The 22,972-nt window shown below is 53.7% G+C and overlaps 1 protein-coding gene across 2 annotated transcripts; it reads left to right on the top strand.

Annotated features, from left to right (window-relative positions):
- Positions 1-1,305: 1,305 nt before the first annotated feature.
- On the top strand, positions 1,306-22,528 carry IGF2BP2 (insulin like growth factor 2 mRNA binding protein 2). 2 transcript variants are annotated; one of them, XM_058811933.1, is made up of 17 exons: positions 1,306-1,495; positions 1,969-2,029; positions 10,729-10,777; positions 11,098-11,149; positions 11,624-11,687; positions 12,971-13,243; positions 16,759-16,893; positions 17,034-17,156; positions 17,674-17,809; positions 17,967-18,095; positions 18,570-18,590; positions 19,130-19,198; positions 19,413-19,529; positions 19,776-19,850; positions 20,058-20,189; positions 20,495-20,608; positions 21,039-22,528. In XM_058811933.1, the coding sequence occupies exons 1-17, from the start codon at positions 1,306-1,308 to the stop codon at positions 21,132-21,134; spliced, it is 1,836 nt and encodes a 611-aa protein (XP_058667916.1). In that variant the 3' UTR covers positions 21,135-22,528. The 2 variants fall into 2 exon arrangements, with proteins under 2 accessions (XP_058667916.1, XP_058667914.1); XM_058811931.1 differs by having other exon boundaries at positions 18,567-18,590.
- Positions 22,529-22,972: the final 444 nt, after the last annotated feature.

Here is a 22,972-nt window from a genome sequence, read left to right as displayed (position 1 = left end):
ACTGAAAGCAAAGCCAGAGAAATCGGAGGAGAAGGATTCTTCTGGCTTTGCATCATCGCAGCCCAACCACATCTATTTTTGCTGTAGGCATGGCATTGAGCACCCGTCACCGCTATTCCTACTCCATCCATCTCCGTATGCCAGGCAAGACTGGCAGTGGGATGGAGCAGCAGGAGGAGCGGTGCTTTAAGTGTCCTTAATTGCCTTAAAATCTGGGGAAGTCAGATTATTGCCCTTCACCCCCCAGCACAGGAAGGGACACCTGGCCCTGCACACAACGCTCTTCCAAGAGCACAAGGCCACTTGTCACCCACCCAGCCAGGATTATTCTGCCCCTTATTTCTGCCTCCAGTCACGTCCTCGATGCAATTCCACAAGGATTATGCTTTTATTCTCGAAAGGAGAGAGAAAAATGTCACTTAACCTGCAGGCAGATGGTGACACCAACTCCTGGTGACCTGAGGACACCCTTGAGGCTGCAGGAGCCATCTCCAGCGGGCAGAGAACGTGCACAGCTCATGGCTGGAGTGTCTGGCACAGGCTCGGCATCTCCTGGAGCCTTTCCGACAATGGGATCACACGCAGTGATGGCTGGTTGGATCTGGCCGGGGAAGGGTTCACACATTCTTGTTTTCCAAAAAAAAGCACTGTAAAAACATTATTATTTATATTATTTATCATGTTTGTGTATTTGTTTTAATTGTATTAGGTAATTATGTAGATAAATATATAAATATAAAGATGTATTTCTTATTTATTTTCTTTGGTTCCTGAGTGAAAAGGTTTTCATCTCCCTGAAGGAACTCCTGAAGGGTTGGGGCTGCTGGGCTGTGGTGGTTTCCAGGGCAAAGGGGTTGGAGTGGTGTGGGGTGGTGGGTTCAGGCCAGAGGGAGGGATTGGGGGTGATGGGGTACGATGGGGTGCGGGGCAGAGAGCTCTGTGCTGATGACGGGGTGCGGGGGTTTAGGGGCAATGGGGTTCAATGGGTTCCGGAGCAGAGGGGTCGGGATGCGGGGTGCGGTGGCTCGGGGGTGTTGGGCGCGGTGCGTTCCCCTACAGAAGGGCGGGGGGCTCTGGGCCGGTCCCCCCAGCCCACCCCGTCCCCGCGGGGGTCTGGCGGCTCCACCTGCCCCCCCGCGGGGCGGCCCCGGGGCCGGGCCGGGCCGGGCTCCGCCCGCCGCTGTCGGAGGCTCCGCCGGGCCGGGGCCGGTGGCGCAGAGCGGGACCCTCCCGAGCCCGCGTCCGTCCCGCTCCCGGGAGGGGAGGAGCCGGGGGGCTCCCGGGGAGGAGCCCGGGGGGCTCCCGATGAGGCGCCGGAGGATGAACCAGCTGTACATCGGCAACCTCAGCCCCGCCGCCACCGCCCAGGACCTCCGGCAGCTCTTCGGGGAGCGGCAGCTGCCCCTGCCCGGCCAGGTCCTCCTCAAGTCCGGCTACGCCTTCGTGGACTACCCGGACCAAAACTGGGCCATCCGGGCCATCGAGACCCTCTCGGGTGAGCGAACCCCCCCCGCGCCCCCCGCATCCCCCCCGCGACCCCCTCATCACCCCCCTCGCCGCCCCCTCCCCGGGCATCTCCCGGTCCCCCCTTCCCTCCCTCCTCTCCCTCCTTCCCTCCCTCCTCCCGCCCCGGCTCTTCCCGACCTCGCCTCTATTTTTCGCTGATTTTTTTCTCCGATTTTATTGGGAGCCCCCGGGGCGCGGCGCCCCCGACCCCGCCGCCCCGCCGCCCCCCGCGCCCCCCCGGGGACCCGATTACGAGGTGCCCAGCCCCAACTCCCCGGGGGCGCCGAGCGGGGGGGACCGGGGCGCCGGGGGGCGCGGGGGGCGCGGGGACAGCCCGGGAGGGCCGGCGGCTCGGGATGCGGTGGGACACGATGGGGTGGGATGCGGTGGGACGGGATTTGGCGGGGGGATGCCGCCGTGCCCCATCCCGGGGGGATGCTGAGCGCCCCGCTGTCTCCGCAGGGAAAGTGGAGCTGCACGGCAAAGTGATGGAAGTGGATTATTCCGTGCCCAAAAAGCTCAGGTAACCCCGCGGCGTGTCCCCCGCTGTCCCCCCGGTGCCCGTGTCCATCGCAGCGTTTCGGGGGGCGCGCCGGGCGCTCCGGGATGCGGGGGACGGGGGGGGCGGCGGAGCCCCGTCGGTTTTACTTTCGCTCCGGAGCGCGGCGCGGCGGGGGAAGGAGCTGCCGGCCCACGGCCGCGTTCCCACGGTGGGCACCCCCGTGATGCCCCCTCACCCCACGCTCCCGGGGAAAACAGCCGCTAATTTAGCAGGAAAACACGAGAAAACCCCTTTCCTCCCACTTCCCGCGGCGCGGACGGAGCTTTTCCCGGCAGCGCAGCCACCGCGCCCTTAGGCTTATTATCTTTAGTTGATAATTAATCAATTTCCCCTCTCCAAACACCTCATCTCCCCGCTTTATCCAGCGGGAGAACCCCAAAACACGAAGCGTGTTTTATTTCATGCATCGCGGCGAGCGCGCCCTCTCATTCCCACCAGGTGCCCGAGGCCGGGCTGATGGGCACACGCGTTCCGCAGGGAAAACAAACCCGGCTCCGTGTGGCGTAGCCTCATCCCGAGGTTTATTCCCCCCCGTCATGTGTCGGGATAAAAGGCAACAACAACAAAAATAAAAAACCCCCACGGGCTGCTCCGGGCGGGTGATTTGGCTCGGCCGGGCGCGGAGGCTTGGCCTGGGCTGGGAGCTGGGGTCCGGATTTGGCCCGGGATTGCTGCTGGGGTATTAATTTGGAAATGACGGGGGGGTTGGAAATGCTGTTGTGTAATTGAGGCTTACGGGGGGGGAATGGCTCGTGCCCGGCATCACGTGTGCCGGAGTGGGATTTCGTCTTCGGCGAGGGATCTGCACGCTCCCCACCTCCAAAAAACCATCCCGAGGAGCCCCCCAGGCATCCCCAGGTGTGGCATTTCCCGGCCAAACCCCTGCAGCAGCCTCAGGATGGGCCGGCCGTGACTTTGGAAGAGGGATGGAGGCAGAAATTGCGAGTTTGGGGCCGTAGTACGCAGCCAGGGCTCGACCTTTACCGTGTAGCCGGGGATGTAAACAAGGAATTCATCTTTAAATTCTCCGTCGGGGCTGGGGCTGGGGTGCGCCTGCTTTCCCTCCCGAGTTTTAAAATTAGAAAAAAGCCATTTAACCGGCCCAGAAATAAATACTGATTTATTTTACATCGCTCTGTGTTCGGCTGGCTCCAAGTTTTCTATTCCCAAGTTTCTTCCGATTATTGAGATCTAATTTAAGCCGGTGTCTTTTTATGCCCAGCTCCAAAAAAATCTACCCTAATAATTTATATTAATATCCCCAGTTTGGGGGGTTGTGCCTTGATTGGGTTTTATAGATTTTATTTCGATTATAGATTTTATTTTTGTAATGTGATTTTTGGCAGGGGACAGAGCCTCACGTGGTCGTGTTTATTCCCCCCCCCCCCTTTAAATTCGTAGAAAATCCAGTTTTTATGGTGGTGGTTGAGTCCCGGAGAGACGCTGGGATTTCAGGGAGTGAAATGGTAAAAATCCCCCCGTTGCTGAGATGAATTTGGGGTTTTTGGTTTGGAGAACCCGAGCTGGGCTGGCTCCCATCCCTCGGCATTCCTGCGTCACGGGGATGTGAGGAGGTTCCCTCCGTGCCCGACTTCACCTGGAATGTTTAATTTTTACATTTAAATCTAATACAAATATATAAATCTAATGTATGTATAATCTAATCAGTAGATTTATATACATATAAGCGCATTTGGAAAAGGAACCGGCTGGAAAACCCCTGGGACATCTGGCCACGGGAAGCAGGGAAGGGAATTCCTCGGGGGGAGGCGCTGGCACGGGGGTTGTTTCTGTTTCTCCGAAGGCAGGAATTAAATGTGACAGTGGTGGGAAGGAGCCTGAATCCTGCCCAGCCCATCGATTCACCTCCCACGGGTTCCAAATCAGCCCTTCTGTGCCATCCCAATGGTCTGGACTCCTCTAGGAAATATCCAACAGCCTCAAAAAATTTTGTTTCCCCTTGTATATATCATGCCTTAGGGAATTAAAGAAAAAAAAAATCACTTTATATTTTATATTTTTACCAACATTTTCAAATTTTAAATTCTTTTAAAATTGATTTTGAACTCAGCAGGAGTAAGGAATACTTTTTTTTTTTTATTTGCTTGAAGCAATCCCACTCCAAGAGTATTTTGCTTTTGGAGGGTGGCCGTGAGGGAAGCAGCAGCATCTTCCTCCTTAAAGATTGGTTGTGTATTCCTAAAATCTTAAAAAATCGTGTTAATGGAAAAGAAAGATGGAAAAGAAAGAACATACAAAGTTATATAAAGAGGATTTTAGAAAAGTAAAAATGTGAAAAATGGGAAGTAAAACTCAGCTAACCCAGTGCTGACTTGTATACAAGAATTGTATTAAATGAGGAGTTTAAAAAGTAGCAGAGTTCCAGTTATTGTCCCCAAACCAGTCAAATTTGGAGGGTTTTGGTTGTGCCTTTTAATTTCTGCTTGTGCCATAATTGTCAGAAAGGAGAAAGGAAAGCATGAGGGAGATGTGAAGAGCAGTGAGGGGAGCCTGGAAATCACTGAAATATTAAATTACTGTATACAAATACCTCATTATGTCTAAAACTTGGGTGGTTTGTCCCAGATAAAGGTGGCTGAGGGGGAGAGGTGCTGGTGCCTGCCTGAGTGGCTTTGCTGGGGGTGATTTTATGGCACTTTCTCCTGTTTGAAATACAATTACCCTTAAATAATTATCTTTTGAGCACCAATTCAATTCTCCTTTCTGCGTGGTTTTGCTTTATTGGTTATTTACTTATTTCCCTGTGCTTTTCAACCCAGAAATGTTGGTGATGTTAAAGCTGGTGATGAACATCCAGGCCCTTTGTTCTTCCTCTGGACACCCCATCTTTGCTTCCCTTATCAATAATTGCTTGTCGTTAGTGAGCTGCTTAATTAGCAGAGAGGAATTCCCGTTGCTTTGGCAGGAAAAGCCCCTGGAACCTCCCCATGTGTGCCTGGAAATGCTCGCGGGGAGCAGAAAATTGAATTTGGGGTGCTAGGAGTGATGCTGCGCTCAGTCCGAGTCCTGTGTCCTTAAACAGATACATCTAAAAACTTTTAATATGTTATGTATTGACACAGATTAACAATGTGTGGTGGTGTGTTTAAAGCATTTGGTATCTTTTGTGTAGATATAAATAAAAGATATGATGTGTATAAAGATACTACATAAAAGTTACATATATATATATTTTATAAGTATAAAATATACTTCTAGTACATAATTTTCTATGACATATGTGGACTAGATGAACTCTAAAGTTCAAACCCAAACCACTCTATGATTTTATATTTATGTATGTTTATATGAAACATTCATGTAAAGATATTAAATTGCATAAAATACACAAAATATTCCTATGTAGTATATAAAATTTTATAAGACATATTTATGTACAAAAAGAGAATTTATATATATATATTTTTATATATATCGATGTACATATGAAGTTGCCAGGGCAATGTTGGTCACATCCAGGATGGGAAACCCCACTCCTGCTGCCCACTGGATGTGAGCCCAGTTTCCCATAGGTCTGGGATGCTGTTCCCAATGGGCTGGCCAGGAGAATCCCCTTGGAACTGATCCTTTCCCAGACTGCAGCGCTGGCTCTGGATGGGGGTGACGCCACTGCTTGTTTTATTTTTGTTTTTTAATTAAATTTTATTTTATTTTATTTTATTATTTCATTTCTATTTGCAGGTGTAGGTGAACTGGGAGTTGGTGGTGTTTGAGTTTTGGTTTTCTTTAGATTCCTTTCCACGTGGGTCTTTGCTTCCATTAATATTTTATCCCTTCTTTCCCTTGTTTATTTACCCCCATTTCCTTTCCGTGATTTTTTCCCCCTTCTTTTCCCTCCCATTCTTCCCCTCCTATTTTCCACCTCTTTCTTTCCTCCTTCTTTCCCCCCGTTATTTTCTTACCATTTTTTCCTCCCCTCTTCTTTCCCCTATTCCCCCTCTTCTTTTACCCCCCTTTCTTTTCTCCCTTATTTTCTCCCCTTTTTTCCCTTCTTCTCTGCCTTTCTTTTCCACCTTCTTTTTCCATTCATTCTCACTTTTCCTCTTTCTTTTCTTTCTTTTCTTTCTTTTCTTTCTTTTCTTTCTTTTCTTTCTTTTCTTTCTTTTCTTTCTTTTCTTTCTTTTCTTTCTTTTCTTTCTTTTCTTTCTTTTCTTTCTTTTCTTTCTTTTCTTTCTTTTCTTTCTTTTCTTTCTTTTCTTTCTTTTCTTTCTTTTCTTTCTTTTCTTTCTTTTCTTTCTTTTCTTTCTTTTCTTTCTTTTCTTTCTTTTCTTTTTCTCCCCCTCTTTTTTTCCCCTTTCATTTCCCCCTTTTTTTCCTCTCTCTCCTTTTCCACTCTTCTTTCCCCCTTTTTCCCTTCCCTTCCCCCTTTCCCCCACCTTCCTTTCCTCTTCCTTTTCCCCCTCATCTTTTATCCTCTTTCCTTCTTTCCCCCCTCATCTTTCCCCTCTCTCCTTTTCCTTTCTTTCCTTTTCCACTCTTCTTTCTCCCTTTTTTCCCTCTCTTCCCCCTTTCCCCACCTTCCTTTCCTCCTCTATTTCCCCTTATCTTTCATCCCCTTTCCTTCTTTCCCCCTCTTTCTTTCCCCCCTTCTTCCTCTCCCCCCACCTCTCCCATTTATCTCTTTCCCCATCATTTTTCCCCCCTCTCTTTGTTTTTTCCCCTCTTTTTTTTGGTGCCTTCTCCTTTCCCCCTGCTCCTCCCCTCCCTCTTTTGTTTTCCCCGCGATCCGATGGTGGCAGATGGGCCGGATTCCCGATTCCCCTCCATCCCCATTGTTGATCCACGCCCGGGGCCGGACCCTTTTCCAGTCCGGGGTTTTTAATTCCTTAAGAGCAAAGCCCCCGGGCTGGGAGGGGAGCTGGAGCAGCCGCAGCCTCCTGGAAACTGGGGCAGCTCTTTAATGCTCGTGGAGCTGCTGCTGGGTGGGCTTGGGATGCACCAAAACTCCTCCAGGACAGCCCCAGCAAGCCCAGAAAATAAATGTGATAATGAGCAATCACAAATCCAGCATCCACTTCCCTCCCTGCCCGCTCAGGGGGCTGTTGGCTCAGCCTCCGAGCTGGGAAATTCAGCTGGGACAGAGTTGGGTCCCTGCCTGATGATGGGAATTTTTTTTTTTGGTAGATGTTTTCTTGCCTGGGACAAATATTTCATAAAGCAGGCAGAGCCCCCACTGGGTTTTCAGCATGTTTTCCCTTTGCTTTTTTTCCCCAGTTCTCTTGAAAATTGATTTTTATGGAAAACAGGAGGTGGCAGAGCATGTGTTCTCTGCCCTCAGCACTGATCTGAGGTGGAAGGTGATAAAATCCCTTTAAGCTTTATTATAGTAAGATATTACAAAGCATGAGTAGGAAAAAGATCTGTGCTTTTTAGGGCAGAGAGTGCTGAAGCCATCCCTTATATTCCACTGTATTAATTAGGTACCATTATATATTATTTTTCTATATTTTTAATTATATTACTATATAGCATTATATCACAATATTAATTTATTATTGGATTACTTTGTTGAGGTTTTATTATTATATTATAGAGCTTATTTTGAAGCCAGCTTGTTTCTAGTTCCAAATTTGTGGGAGACAAAGCCCCTCTGGAGTTTCTTGACTAAGAAGGGATGGGTGGGGCCTACAGGGAAAATCCAGGAAGGATTGTGGATGTTGGGCAGGGAGCTGGTGGCTCATTCTCATTTCACAACTTCATGACGTTTTTATGCGTGTTCTTCTGTGTCCTGGGATTTTGAGGGGGTTGTTACCCACTATTTCCCTGGAAGCCATGCTGGAAAAGGGGGGATTTTGCCAAAACCCCCCTCAATCCTCCTGATTCTGGGGAACAAACCCCAAGTTTTAAAGCTTTTCATTTTACTGCATGATTTCAGCAGGTGGAGGTAGCAGTGGTGATGCTGACAGGGCGTGGATGGCTGGGGGTTGGTTTTCCATCCCCTTTCCATGCAGGACTGTGATGCCAGCCCCATGATTCTGCTCTGGTGGGTGCATGAGAGGACACACAGCCCCATCCTGGGTTATTTCACGAGCCCACTTTATCTCTTCACTCACATTTTTATGCTTGTCCTTCTGTGTCTCGGGATTTCAAGGGGGTTGTTGCCCTCTCTTTCCCTGGAAGCCATGCTGGAAAATGGTGAATTGTGCCAAAACCCCCTCAATCCTCCTGATTCTGGGGAACAAACCCCAAGTTTTAAGGCTTTCCTGTGTCACTGCATGATTTCAGCAGGTGGAGGTAGCAGTGGTGATGCTGGCAGGGCGTGGATGGCTGGGGGTTGGTTTTCCATCCCCTTTCCCTGCAGGGTTGTGATGCCAGCCCCATGATTCTGCTCTGGTGGGTGCATGAGAGGACACACAGCCCCATCCTGGGTTATTTCACGAGCCCACTTTACCTCCTCACTCACTGCTCGATCCTCCCTGTGCTGCCGGCAGCTCCTGGCACCCAAACCCTGCTCTGGGGTGGAGGAGCTGCTTCCTCCTCGAGCTGCTGGTGAGCAGGACCAGTTTGGGATCAATTTAGAAGGGAAAAAAGCAGCTGAGGCTGGTTTCTTCAGCCCTTGAAGCTGCTGAGGCAGCGAGGTGGGTGTGTGGAGGAAGAGGCAGAGGGATGCAGCTCTCCAGGTTATCTGAGGGCACTCACCACAGCAGGGCCAGTTGCATCACACAGCTGAGTGTTTTTCCCCCATCTGGTTGTTAGGATTTATTTCACTCCTTAAATTCCCACCAGCCTGCTGCAAAACGGGGTGGGTGAAACGTGGCCATCGTCAGCTCCTGTGCTGGTGTTGTGTGCGTGCCCTGGAGTCAACCCTGGGGTCTGGGAAAATGCAACTAAAACAAAAACAAAATGAAAATAAAGGGTTTTTCTGCCACAAAGTTCTCCTGGGAGTGGTGTTGGGAATGGATGAGTTATTCCCATGCCCCTGGGAATAACTCACCCACCTGTCACGGCTCCAGATGTGCATCCCTGGCTCCATCAGTGGTGGCTGTGTGGGGTCCAGCACTGCTTCAGCCAGGTGTGCAGTTACAAGAGCCATGAGCACACCCAGGAGGAGCAATAACCTTGTCTTCAATGCTGGGTGGTGATGTTGAGCTGCTGGGAATGCTGCCCATGGGAGCTGAAGCCTGAGTGCCCTTTGGGTGCCTTTAGGTGCTGTGCTCTGGTGTGGATGTATGTTGGAAGTGGGAATATGCTGTCGTGTCCCGTTGGGAAGTGGGGTTATGTGGCACCTGCTGTGGTTCTTCTGTTTGGGTGTTTTGGGAGGGTGAGGCAGCGCCTGGGGAGACCAGGGCTGCTCTGGCATCTCCCCTGGCAGAGGAGTAGGGAAATTATGGCTCTGGAGCAATTCAATTCAAGGCAGGGCTTTTCCAGGAGTGGCAGAGGGATTTGTCCAGCTGCTGTGCTGGTTTCTCTTGGATGTGCCCCTTCCAAGTGCCCTGTGTCCCCTGGGCTTTGGGGACAGGTGGGCTGAGCCAAGTGAACCCCAAATGGAGAGCAGCTGTGGGATGCCCAACCTGGGGCACCCCAGTGGTTCCCACGTGGAGAGGAGGGTGGCTGTGGTGATGCTTTGGCTTGGAGCTGAGCAGGGGCACCTTGGGATGAAGGTGCCCCCCGTGGGTTTGGGTCTGGGGGTGACTGGGCAGCGTGTCCAGCTCTCTCCAATGGTTTGGGACTGGCTGGGATTTGTTCAGGCCCTCTGGCCTCACAGCCTGGCACCCACCATCTCAGGGGTGAGATGTGTCTCTTGGGGGTCACTCCAACTCCCAAAGTAGGAAAAGTTGTTTGTGATAGTTTTCATGTTTCTATCAGTGTAGAAACATTTTATACACTTATAAGGTGTTAGTTGTGTTTCACCTAGGAATAGATTGTTATGCTAATGAACAGCTCTCCCTAGGATTGCTTTCACATGGGAGCTTGCAAAGGGCTACCCTGACAAGGAGAGCAGCCTTGATTTTTTGAAGCCTTTCTTTCTGATTTTCCTACGTTATGGCAGCAGGGTGGCTCGTGGCTCAAGGCTTGGCTGGATCCTGCATGGATTGGGCTGTGTCAGAACCTGTCACTGCCCAAGCACATCTCACAGCCAGGCTGAGGAGATGTCTGGGGGCTCTTTACCCTTGGGAAGCCTTGGCAGGGCTTCCTGTGCAACACAGCCAGGGTGGCAATGAAGCCATGGCTTCACCAATTTGGAAACTCAGGCTTACAAGGATATTCATTTGGGTTTCCCCAAGGAGAGCAGCCCCACGTTGCTGGGAAGTGGTGAGGCTCAGCTGGATGTGCTTTTGGAGAGCTCCCCTCAGGGTTTAGCAGGGCTGGCCTGGCCAGGCTGGGGTCCTGTCCCAGCCCAGAGCAGCGTGGGCAGGGCTGTCTGTGCATCCCTGTGCGGTCATGGCTCCTTTCAGGAGGTTTCCTTGGAAACCTGACAGCCAGCATGAGGAGGGAGCGTTCCAGAGAGAGCTCCAGCCCAGTGGTGACCAGGGCACAGCGAGGAGAAATGGCTCTCCCCGGGGCTGGGCTGCCCTGGCTCGCTGTGGGGAGGTGGGATGCTTTGGGAAGCTGTCACAGCTGCTGTGTGATTCCCAGAGAGGCTTTTCCCTCTGCTCTGAGGTGCCTGCAGACCCTAACCCAGGGCTCTGTCTTTGCAGGAGCAGGAAGATCCAGATCCGAAACATCCCTCCCCACCTACAGTGGGAGGTAAGAAGTGGCTGATCCCAAAATCCCCAAAAGCATCCCGTTCATCACCTTCTCCAGCAGCATGAGCTGTGCTGCTGGAGCACATGGCCTGCACGTGGGCCACCCTTTAACTTCCCAGTAATGCAGGGAGGGAGCCTGAACTGGGCTCCAGCTCCTGCCTGCTTTTGGCTGGGGGCCAGCTTGGAGTGCTGGGTCAGCTCTGGGATAATGGATGATGATGGGATGCAGGTGGGTGGTGCTGGAGGGTGTTTGTGGGGGGAGTGGGCTCCTGCCCTGCCTGCCTGGGGCCTCACCTGCCCTGTTTGCTGCTCTGTCCCCAGGTGCTGGATGGCCTCTTAGCTCAGTATGGCACAGTGGAGAATGTAGAGCAAGGTAAGATGGTCCAGCATCCCTGCAAAATTCCCAGTGCTGCTCCCCAGCTCTGCCCAGGCTGCAGGAAGCCCGCTGGGATGAAACCTAGTTGGATAACCAGACCAGCAGCACTGGTCTGAAATGGGTTTTGGACACAAACCCTGCTGGTGGGATGATGTGGGCTGTCCGTCCACCATCCCTGGGAATGCCCCTGGTCCCCGAAAAATTGAAGGAAAAATGAGCTGAGTATAGCTTGGGATCCACTGGTGGGTCAGGGATGTCCAGCCTTGCATTCTGCTTGGATCCAGCCCAGTCCTTGTGCTGGGGGTAAACACAGGGTGCGCAGGGGAAAACAAACACAGGGTGCCCAGGCATGCCATGGGACAGGCATGTCCCTGCCCCCATCCCAGGTGTATTCTCCACTCTGGAGCATGCTGAGAGCAGCAGTGGCACCTCTCCCAGCCCTGCTCCAACTCTGCTTCTCTGCTCCCACAGTGAACACAGACACAGAAACTGCCGTTGTCAACGTGACCTATGCCACCAAGGAGGAGGCCAAAGTGTGAGTGGGGTTTGTTTTGGTTTGGTTTGCCCATGATTTCACACCACACCAGCTTTCCCAAGGCGTCCCAGGTATCTTCCAGGCTTCTCTAAGCTGTCCCACCACTGGGCTGTCCCCTGGCATGGGAGATGGGGTAGTACACATTATTTCAGAAGTGGAAATATGGTTCCAAACAATTATTTTGTTCCAGTCTTTTAGAGACCTCAGCCCTGTGCTGGACACCACCCAGTAAGGAATGAGCTTATTATTATTAGTGGCCAGGATTTTTTTTTATATGGTCAAGAGCAGATCCCAGGCCCCAAAGAGCTTTTGTGAGTCCATTTGTTGATGGATATTCTGCCAGCTTCCCATCTGAGCTGACCCATTGTGGCGTTGGATAACTGAGGACGGAGATGGGCACAGGGATCTGCTGGTCCAGGAGGGCAGAGCAGAATCCGTCTGGTGCCTCCAGCCTTGGGTGGATGTGCTGTGGACCAGAGATAAAGATGACATGAGTGTCTCAGAATCATGGACCCACAATGATCACTGAGTCCCAATCGTGGTCCTGCACAGGACAGCCCCAAAAATCCCACCATGGTCTTGGGAGTTGTGGCAATAAAGGAAGACCAAGAGTTTCCCCAGCAGAGCAGTGCTTAATGCTTTGGGATAAGGGGCTTTTTTGGACTTAGGAAAAGGGTGGTGGAGCTGCAGAAGTCCTCAGAGGATGTGGAATTCAGGCCTGGCAAGGAGCTGCCTGTGATGCAGGTGGGATGCGGTAGGAGCAGGGAAAGCTGGAGCCACGCAGGGTCATGGCAGATGCCAGCGTGGCCAAACATCACAGCTGAGGAGGGGCTTGGGGGATGGAGAGTCCAGGTGCTGCCTCCCAGCCTCATCCAGCTGGGAAGGGAGATCCCGACAGAGGGGGCACCACGTGCTGCATCCTTCTCCCTGGTGCCCCAGAGCTGCTCTGTCACCTTTGCCATGTCCAAAGAGCCCGTGAGACCATCCCCATGCTGTGTGGTAGCTCCAGGTGAAGGGGCCGGTCCCGGGGCTGCCATCCCACCTCTGCTGGGGGGAAAAGTCATGTGCCAGCTTTGGCATGGCCCACGTGGAAGGGGATGATGTCTCACCAGGTTATGGGGCTTGCTCCTGGTGGGAAAAGTGTGGGGCTCTGGCTTCCCATGGCCATGTTCTCCAGACTGGGGAGGGAAGAGGATGCAAGTTGGGAAGGGCCCACGCTCTGCATGTGGTGGAGGTGCTGGAGGGGAGCCCCTGACCACGCCCTGCACCTCGCTGCCTTGCAGAGCAATAGAGAAGCTGAGCGACCAGCAGTTAGAGAACTGTTCCTTCAAGATTTCCTACATCCCGGATGAAGAGGTGAGCTCCCCTCCGCCCCCCCAGCGATCCCGCCGCAGGGGCCACTCCTCCAGGGAGCGGGGCTCCTCCCCAGGGGGCTCCTCACAGCCCAAACAGCTCGAGTTCCCACTGAGGATGCTGGTGCCCACGCAGTTTGTTGGTGCGATCATAGGAAAGGAGGGCTTGACCATAAAGAACCTTACTAAGCAAACCCAGTCCAAGTAAGTACTTGCAATGGTTTTGTTTTCCTTCCCTAGGGTGCTGTAGGTCCCAGCTCGGGTTCTCCCTGCACTGGGGGGCTTTGGAGTACCAGCCACTGCTGGTTTCGTGGGGTGGTGGCAGAGCTCAGGTGCTGAACCGATCCTGCTGGCCAGGGTGGTCTGGGTGCTGCAGGAGGGGGATGCACACTGGAAGAAGGCCTGGAATGAGTTCCTAAAGCCTCACGAGAGCAGCTTTATGGGATGAGGCTTTAGGGAGAAATGGCAAGTTTGGGGATCAAATCCTAAAGGTGAATGCTCAGTGCAGTGGTCTTGGTTCTTATGGGATTTGCTCATCCTGCTCATCCCATACGGGCTAGAGATGTTGAGGGGAAAGGGACACTGTGGGAGCATTGCAACGAGAAGGATGGGCTTTTGTAACTGTTTGAAGCCTTTTTTAGCTATTAACGTGTTTATTTTTGAACTAAAAAAGGAAAAAAGCCAAAAAAGTGGGGTTGTCATGCCAAAGTTTTCCATGTTTCTCTTGTTGCTGTTCTCCTGATCTCACCGCTCATTCTCTGCATGGTTTTCCTGCATGGTTTGTTCCTGCCCAGGTGTGTTTGTGTTTAACCCCAAGCTGTCTTCTCCTGTGCTCATCATCCTGCACCTGGTGATCCCATGGGACGTAGGAGTCCTGTCCCAGAGCATCCCAGTTCTCAGAGGAGTTTTTAGAGGCAAATCTTTGGTACTAGTGTGGCTGGAGGTAGAAAGAGGAGCCAAACCCTGGTGCTGGGTTGGCAGGAAGAGGTTTGTATGGAAAGAGGAGCAGAGGAGTAGGGAGAGGAGCTCTTGGAGCCTGGCTTGCTCACCTGGTAGCCTGGTGAGCAGATCCTGCTTGGCTGCAAGCCCTTCTCCAGGTGAGTCCTGGTGGGATGAGCAGCAGGTGTAGCTGTGTCCTCACCCCCCAAGAATGGAATTTGCCCTTTCCAAGCCCTGAGCCTAGCAAGGAAGGTGGGAAGGTGCCAGTTTCTCCCAGCCATGAAACCAGATGCTCTTGCTTGGAGCAGTTTCTGCCCCTGAATTGTCCCTCCTGGTGGGGTGGCTCCGTGTGCCTGCCCTGAAGACCTGGGCCATGGAGGAAGGTCGTGCTCAGTGCTCTGCCCTCTCCTGCCCTGCCTGCAGGCTTGGGTGAAGGGAACCCTCAGGAATCCATCCCAGGCAGCCACAGGAGCCCTGTCCTTCACTTTGGGTGCCATCCCACCCTCTGTCCCTGCCCTCATCTGCCAGTGATGATCTGAGGGTGACATCCTGCTGCCCGGCCCCTGCTACTCCCCAGAGCGATGCTGGCTTCTGGATTCCTCTGGTCACGTTGGATTTCACCCCTGGTGCCACTCACAGAGATCCCAAAGATGCTTCTGAGCCCAAGGAGGCAAAACTGTGCCCAAGCTGAGCCGTGTTTTTCCAGGAAGAAACCCAGACCAAGACCTTCCACAGCCCTTGGAGCTCCATGAAGAGAGGATCATGGCTACCATGGCTATCCACTGGGATAACCCTACAGGCACACTGTGTTGTCCACCTGGAGACGTGTGTCCCTCTGAAGCATTCCCACCCCACCCTAAGGTCTCTTGGAGGCTTTTCCTGCTGCACCATTGGCAAACCTGTCCCCCCAGCCCTGGTCATCCCTCCCTGCAGCACCTGGTGATGGGGTGAAGGTACTCAAAGTCTCCTTCTCCATCCTCCTGTTGGAATGGAGCAGTTCAGCAGTGGCACTGGGATGTGCTGGCAGCTCCAGAACTCTCCCTTCTCCAGCTCTCTGGGGTGAGATGTGCCTGAAAGCAGTGACCCCTTCCTGGCATCCCTTCATCTCTCTGGCAAGTGAGCTCACGCATCCGGACATGGGATGTGTCTTCTCTTGAGCTCATCCTGAATCTGGTGATCCCATGGGATGGGTTGGTCAGCCTGGAACCTGGCTTGTGCCCCTTTCTGAGGCTTCTCCAAGCTCCTCATCACCTCGGTGCCTCCATTCAGCACTTCCCTGGCACTTGTTTCCTCTCTGGCATGAAGGCTCAGCCGTGTTCTCCTCTCCACCAGCCTCAGCTGCTGCGTGGCTCCCATCTGTGGGGTTTGTTAGGATTCCTCATCAATTCCCCCTACCTTGGGAGCATCAGCCTGGTCTGTCATCGCCTCATGTGGCCATCATGGTGTGTTCACCCTGTTCCCATCAAAGGGGTGGCAGTAAGTGTCCCTGTACCTGCTGGGAACGGATCCTCCAGGCCAACCTGATGGAAGTCCGTGGCTGGGAGCACCAACTGAAGCCATGGAGATCTGGAGAGATGGAGCCTACGAAGGGAACCACGCTGTCTTCCCTCCCTGTTCAGTGCTTGGATGGAACCACTTGGGGTCCCTTTGGAGTCCCTTCTCCCAGGGAAGGCTCTCCCAGCTGCTCCCCTTCCACCATCCGTGTTCCAACGTGCTGGCTCTTGAAGAGTTGACCTGTGCAAACCCACCTGGACTCCAGCGTGGCACCGTGTGGTGACTCTGCCCCCCAGCCCTTGGCCTGGCACGTGCAGCACACCCTGGATGATCCCATCAGGACAGGACCTTGGAGATATGCCCGGAGGGGACCCCAGTGCTGGCAGCATTCCAGAGTGGCTGAGCTGCCACTTCCACACCTGCTTGGAAGACCTGCAGCAGTGGCAGGGACGCCACGGTGGTGGCCCATGGCAGGATGGCCGCAGCACGGCATCACCGTCCGCCGGGAAGAGCGCGCGGATCATCGCGCGGAGAAGACGCAAGGGTTCCTCCCCCTGTAGCCCAAGGCGCGTGGTCGAGGTGCGGGAGTCTCCTACCCTGCTTTCCTCTCTCCCTCTCTCTCAGGGCTTTGCCAGGTACGGTTGAGCGTGAGGAGCGAGCTGGAGGCCGTGCCTCCTCGCGCCATGAGCCATGAGCTGAGGGAGGAGCAGAGGAGTAGAGCACGGTCCCTGCCGCTGCGCACGGGAGCCTGCTGGTCCCCCCGGGAAGGGCGTGAGTACCAGCGCTGTTGTTGCCGGGTGCCTCCGTGTCGGGACAGACAGACGCTGCCCACGGGTAAGTGCTCTCTGCCCAAGGTCGCTGGACAGCCTCGGGTGTTGTGCAGAGAGAGGCGGAGCTCGGCAGGGCCTCTGATCCCGTCTGCTGCTCCAAGCGGGGCCGGCGGCAGAGATGATGATGATGATAGACCAGGTTGCTCAGGGCTTTTGTCCAGTTGAGGATTTGTTCTGCCCCCTCCATGCATTGGTTGATGTTGTGACACCCCTCAGCTTCCAGGACCTCGGGTCCTACAGGCAGATGTGGTCCAAATCTGATCCAAACTGCTCAAAACCAAACACTGCCTGGGCTTGCGTGAGCCAGGTGCTGGTAGATGCAGCTGACACCCAGGCTCACCCCACAGCTTGAGCAAGTGTTGAAATGAGTTTTTCTCAGCTCCTGAGCTCTCAGAACCCTCCGTGTGACCCCAGGCCCATCTGAGGGGCTCCTCTGTGCTGGTTGTTTCACCACAGGGTTGACATCCATCGGAAGGAGAACGCCGGCGCTGCCGAGAAGCCCATCACCATCCACGCCACGCCAGAGGGGTGCTCGGAAGCGTGCCGCATGATTCTGGACATCATGCAGAAGGAGGCTGATGAAACAAAATCGTGAGTGCTCCTGGCTCAGTCACAGCATGGTGGGACCCCGTGGTGGTGGTCCTTCTTTCCAACACATTCATTGTACCTGTGGCTGGAAATTTCTGTGTTGCTTGACTTTAGATTTTGTTTTTTTTCTTAATCCATTTTAGAGCAGAAGAGATTCCCTTGAAAATCCTGGCACACAACAGCCTGGTGGGGAGGTTGATTGGCAAGGAGGGCCGCAACCTCAAGAAGATTGAGCAGGACACGGGCACCAAGATCACCATCTCCCCGTAAGTTCCTGTGACAGGACTATGGGGAATGGTCAGACAGCAGGGTTAGATGGGATATTGGGAAGGAATTGTTCCCTCTGAGGGTGGGAGATTGCCCAGAGAAGCTGTGGCTGCCCCATCCCTGGAAGTGTTGGACAGGGCTTGGAGCAATCTGGTCTAGTGGGAGGTATCCCTTTCCATGGCAGGGGCTGGAACTGGATGCACTTTCATGTCCTTTCCAACCCAAACCATTCCATGATTCCATGATTCAGTGAAGTCCTGGTGGACACCAGGCCACCCCATTCTGTCCAACATGGTACAAGCAGTGCTGGAGCTGGAAAACAGAGCAGCTGTGCCCTCCCATGTGCATTCCCTATCCCAGGTGGATGTCCCTCATCCCAGGTGTTGGGCAGGGAGAGGGCGCATAGCTCTCACTCTGTCCCGTGGGGAACCCTTAGCTGTGATTTGAGCTCTCCCGGGGTTTTCCTTGACTTGAGGAAGGGACGTGACCGTGTCTCTGGATTTTCCCATGGGGCAGCTTGCAGGACCTGACCATCTACAACCCCGAGCGCACCATCACGGTGAAGGGCAGCACGGAGGCCTGCTCCAACGCCGAGGTGGAGATCATGAAGAAGCTGCGTGAGGCCTACGAGAGCGACGTGGTGGCCGTCAACGTAAGCCCAGCCCTCCCTGGGCCTGCTCCACTGCAGGCAAAAATTCACAGTGGAGATCAATGTGTTACAACAAGGGTTGGGCCTCGCCCATGCCTGTGTTGAGAAGCTCAGTTCTCCTCCACCTTTCACACCTTTCTCCATGTCTTTCCTTTCCCAGCAACAGGCCAACCTGATCCCAGGGCTGAACCTTAGTGCTTTGGGCATCTTCTCCACAGGGCTGTCCATGCTGCCATCCACCCCCGGGGCCCGGGGGGCTGCAGCTGTCACCCCCTACCACCCCTTTGCAGTAAGTGTGGCGTGTTCCTGGTGCCTGGAGCTGTTGGGTTTCGGAGCCACCTCATGGGGAGTTCTGACTCTCAGCCATTTTGGGGAGGATGCTCATTGCAGCAGCAAAGTGGAGAGGACAGGGAATGAAGGTGGCAACCACTGAGAAGATCAGATGCATCCCTGGGTTGTGCTGCTCTGGATTCCACCAGTGTTTAAGGACTGGCTGTGCCCCAAGGGTGCTACTCTCTGAAGAGAGCATGGAAAAACCATGTAGGTGGTCTTCAGTCCTGACTCCAAGGCCACCACTGGCCTGAGGTGACAGTGGGCAGGGATGGTGCAGTGCCAGGAGAACAGGATGGCCAAGGTGCTGGTGGAGAAGGTCCATCTCAGGTCACTCAGGCACCATGGGCTGCCTCCATTAGTTCTTCAATAATTTGTTCTGAGCTGTGGGTTAATTTACCTGTCCTGTTTTCTTTCCCTACAATGCCAGCAGCAGAGCGGGCGGAGGAGGACGGTGAGTGCTGGGAGGATGTGTGGGGTGTGTGGGGTGGCTCTGGAGGGCTCCAGGAGGGTTGGTTGGTCACTCTCAGCCTGTGGACAGAGGGTGCTGTGCCTGAATCCACAACCTTTGGGAGACAGCTGTGGGAATTATTTATGTGGGGGTGTGATGGAGAGGAGCAGGACAGGTCTCCTGAAAGGCAGTGTTTGGTGTGGGGTCCTTCATCCCAAAGCTTTGTGTGGCCTTTTTCAAGCCCCCTGGTGAGGCCAGAAGGAGATCTTTTTTTCTGATACAAACATCAGCAGGACAAAGCCAAAAAAGCAGCAGTGGGGAGGGACTGGGGTTAACTGGGAGCTCCCATCCCCATCCCAGCCTCGTGTGTGCCATAAGCACAGGATCCGGGCTGCAGCTCATCCTTGGATGTGCCTGTGGTCACTGTGTTCCTCCTCCTGGTGGTGACACACTCCCCATGTCAGGGTGGGGGTGTTGGGAAGGGGCTGGCACCTTGAGGACATCGCTGATGTCACTGCCTCTCATTTTCTCTCCCACCACAGGGCTCCTCAGCCTATCTGTCGAGTCTGTACAGAACCCCCCCAGCTGGAGCCTTCCCCCATCAGCATCCTGTGAGTTTCCCTTCCCCAAAAGTGCCCTGGCACCTCCTGCCATGAGGTTTTCCCTTGGGCACCTTGTGGGAGGGCAGGACCACAACTCAACTCAAGAGAGCCCAACCCAACACAACCCAGCCCAGTACCTCTTCAAGGCTGGAGTGCTGGCAGGGGGAGCAGCCCCCTGGCCCAGCTGTTCCCCTGACCCTCTGGCTCTTCGTGCCCTTTCCAGGTGCCGGAGCAGGAGGTTGTGAACTTGTTCATCCCAACACAGGCAGTGGGGGCCATCATTGGGAAGAAGGGGCAGCACATCAAGCAGCTGGCACGGTTTGCTGGCGCCTCCATCAAGGTGAGTGGGAATGAGGGGCTGGGTCAGGGCTTTGTGCCTCAGTTTCCCCTTCCCACTGCTGAGGGCAGAGAAGGGAGCCCTTGGTGAATGGTTTTGCTCCTCAGATGAGTAGAAACCAGTCCTGCAGCATCCTGATTGTTACCACTGCTTGGGTAGGGGAGTGTCCCTGAATGGGGGGGTGTCCCACAGAGGGGAGGTCTTGCCCAAGGAGGTGTCACACTCACACTCCTCCCCATCCCTCTGCAGATTGCCCCAGCAGAAGGTCCAGATGCCAGCGAGCGCATGGTGATCATCACAGGGCCACCCGAGGCTCAGTTCAAGGTATGATGGCCACAGGGTGGGAGCTGGCTTGGGGACATGGTAGGGGCAAGGTGAGACCATCCCTTTGGTCCCCACCATGCCAGGAGGGCTTCTCAGCTTGGGACCACGGTTTTGGGACCACATCATTGCCTGTGGGAATGAAGGGCGCAGCAGGCCACCTCCAGGCATCTGCCCACCACCTCTGTGTCCCTTTTGTGCCCTCTCCAGGCCCAGGGGCGAATATTTGGAAAGCTGAAAGAGGAGAACTTCTTTAACCCGAAAGAAGAAGTGAAGCTCGAAGCACACATCAAGGTGCCTTCCTTCGCCGCCGGCCGTGTCATCGGCAAGGGTGGCAAGACGGTAGGTGGGGGTGTGGGGGGGTCCCACCTGGCCTGGGAATAGAGGGCTGGACATCCTCTATCCATCCCCCATCCATCCCCCATCCATCCCCTATCCATCCCATCAGCTCTGGCCGGGTGCTCTGTGCTATCAGTGATGTCTCAGTCCCTTTGTCCTGGCGGTGGCTCTTGGATGGCCATTCCAAGGGAACAGGATGTGAGCCACAGCAGCCTGGTGCCGTGTCCTAGCTCAGAGCTGGGGTGGTTCCAGCAGTAGAGGATTTTGTCTCTTCCCCAGCAAAACCTGGATCTCTGTTGTTTGCTCAGGTGAATGAACTGCAGAACTTAACGAGCGCAGAAGTCATCGTGCCGCGAGACCAAACCCCGGACGAGAACGAGGAGGTCGTCGTCAAAATCATTGGGCATTTCTTTGCCAGTCAGGTAAAGTTTGGCCATGGCTCTCCCAGCATTCCCAGGGTGAGGAAGGCCACTGAGCACAGTTTCTATGTGCTGAAACCACTGAGTGGTTTCTGTGCACCCAGGATGCACTGAAGGGGTTTTTGGCTGTATTAAAATTAAAGATTGGCTCGATTCAGCCAACATCTGTGCCTTGGACACGAGGTGAGAATGGCTCCTGCATCCCACCTGGGTGCATCTAACCAGGCTGGATTCATGACTGCAAGGGCATGGTAACACCCCAAAATCTTGAGTGATAGAAGAACAAGCCAAACCTTTGCTTTAGCACATCCTCACATATCACAGAATCACTTACATGTTTGGCCTGGTGTTAGAATCTGTAGGATTGTGGTGCTGTAGGGTTGGTGGGGGCTCAGCTCTGGTGTTGCTACCCCATTTCTTGCCCCCTTTTCAGACTGCCCAGCGCAAGATCAGGGAAATCGTGCAGCAGGTGAAGCAGCAGGAGCACAAGCACGCTCAGGGAGCCGCGGCCTCGCAGCACAGCAAGTGAGGCTCCCGCCAGCACCGCCCGACGAATGTAACCCCCCGCCGCCAGCGCCGGCCCCAGCAGGTCAGGGGACAAACCAAAGACCCCCGAGCCCCCCGGCTGGCAGCCCGGGGCACGGGGGGCTCTCTCCAGCCCGCAGCTTCCGCCTTACTCCACCACCTCCCGCGCCGCTCCCCGCCGGTCAGTCGGACTAACCCAGGCAGAGAGAGAGGTGGTTTTTAGTTTGGAATTCTCCCCAAACCTGCCCATTCCACGCCCGAGGAGCTTGCCCGGCTGGGGGGGCCACGGCGCTCGTTAATTTAGAATTAATATATGAGTAACGGAACTAACGCCGATTTTTAAGTTTTGTAAGATTTTATTTTTTAACTCACTTTTTAAAATGTTTTTGGGGGAGGGGGGGATGTTTGTTTTTAGCAAAAGCAGGCTTTTCTAGAGGTTTAATGGCAGGAGCTGGTTCATTGGTTCTCTAATGCACCGTAGAGCAGAGCTGTAGGATCGCCAGCAGGGAAAAAAAAAATACTGAATAAGTGTTAAAAAGCAATTTCTGAAGGGCTGTGAGAAGAGCAGGGCCTGTAGGAGCCAAGAAGATTCCTCGTGTAGGAATTGTTACTCTCCTTCACCCTTTCCTCTTTGCTTTGGACTCCGTTCTGTCCCCCCTTTCTGTCTGTCTGTCCTCTCTCCATTGCTGCCCAGCACTGACATCCCTGGAGAATGATGGGCAGCAGCAGCCCTGCCTGCTTTGGACTGGGATCTCTGAGGAAAAGATCCCTGTTGCAGGGAGAGGAGGGGGAAATGGGTGAAAAAAACACATTTACAAGAGGTTGTCAGCCCAGAGCTGGAAAACCCACCCAGCAAAATTGGCTTCAAATGAAAAATAACCCAAATAACCCTCCCAACACACACACAGAAAAACTACCTCAGGTTTTCGTACCTCAGCACCTTGCGCTTGTGTTGCCCTTTTAGAGATTTTTGTATGCCTTGTAAAACTGATAGTTGGAGCATTTTTTTATTTTTGTAATAAAAAAAAACCGAGTTGGAAAAATGATCTCGACCAAGTCAGCTGCGAGGTGGAAGAAGGAAACCATCCCGTGTCCCAGAGCTCTTCCGTAGTCTCCTGCAAGCCGAGAGCCAGTGGCTGTTCCTTCTGAGAAAGCTTGAGAAATAGTTAAAAAGAAAAAAAAGGGAAAAATAAAAAAAGCCAAACACAGTAAAAAAAAAAAAAAGGGTTTAAGTAAATCCAGGTGATGGATGGAAGCGGTGAAAGCTGACGGGCAGAGCAGGGATGGGAGCGGAGGCGCCGGTGCCAGCGCCGCTCCCGTGGGCTGCGAATCCGCGTTTTCCTCTACTGCAAAGTGTTCTGTGAAAACCAACCTGAGACACCAACAAAGAGAAATATATCCAGCTAACCAGAGCCTGAGCCTGCTCTCTGTTGCTTTCTTTGGGGTTCCTTGTGGTGGTCACAGCTGGGAGCTCCTCCCTGGTGCCCAGTTCCCTGCTGCCAGGGAGGGAAGGGCTGGATGGGGTTGTAGGCAGTGCCAGGTGTAGTTTTACCCTGGGAATGGGAAGTGTTGCCATCACAAAGCCACCTATCCCCTCCTGCACATCCCTGGATGGAGCATCCAGTGGGGAAAGGCACCAAATGGGACTGGGATGGCCTTTGGGGGCAGGGTGGGGCTGCCTGGGATGGTGACAGGTGCCACAATGAGGGACTCCCCCTCCATGAGCCCCAGAGCCAGGCTCTTCCCTCCCACCCCTCCAGCATAAAGAATGCTGCTCTAGTGGCAGCTGGGACAGTCAAAACTGCAGCCCCAAACAGGAGGAACCAAAGGGAAGGGTGAAAA

This window comes from Ammospiza caudacuta, chromosome 11 (genome assembly GCF_027887145.1).
Source record: "Ammospiza caudacuta isolate bAmmCau1 chromosome 11, bAmmCau1.pri, whole genome shotgun sequence".
NCBI lineage: Eukaryota > Metazoa > Chordata > Aves > Passeriformes > Passerellidae > Ammospiza > Ammospiza caudacuta.
Note: the sequence above shows the minus strand (reverse complement) of the source record. Positions and strands in the feature narration are given on the sequence as shown.

Bases quoted from the DNA above. Each gene is read 5' to 3' on its own strand.
- IGF2BP2 (XM_058811931.1), top strand. From the start codon at position 1,306: ATGAGGCGCCGGAGGATGAACCAGCTGTACATCGGCAACCTCAGCCCC. The intron at 1,496-1,968 runs GTGAGCGAACCC...CTGTCTCCGCAG, and splicing joins GGCCATCGAGACCCTCTCGG to GGAAAGTGGAGCTGCACGGC. The intron at 20,190-20,494 runs GTAGGTGGGGGT...TTGTTTGCTCAG, and splicing joins TCGGCAAGGGTGGCAAGACG to GTGAATGAACTGCAGAACTT.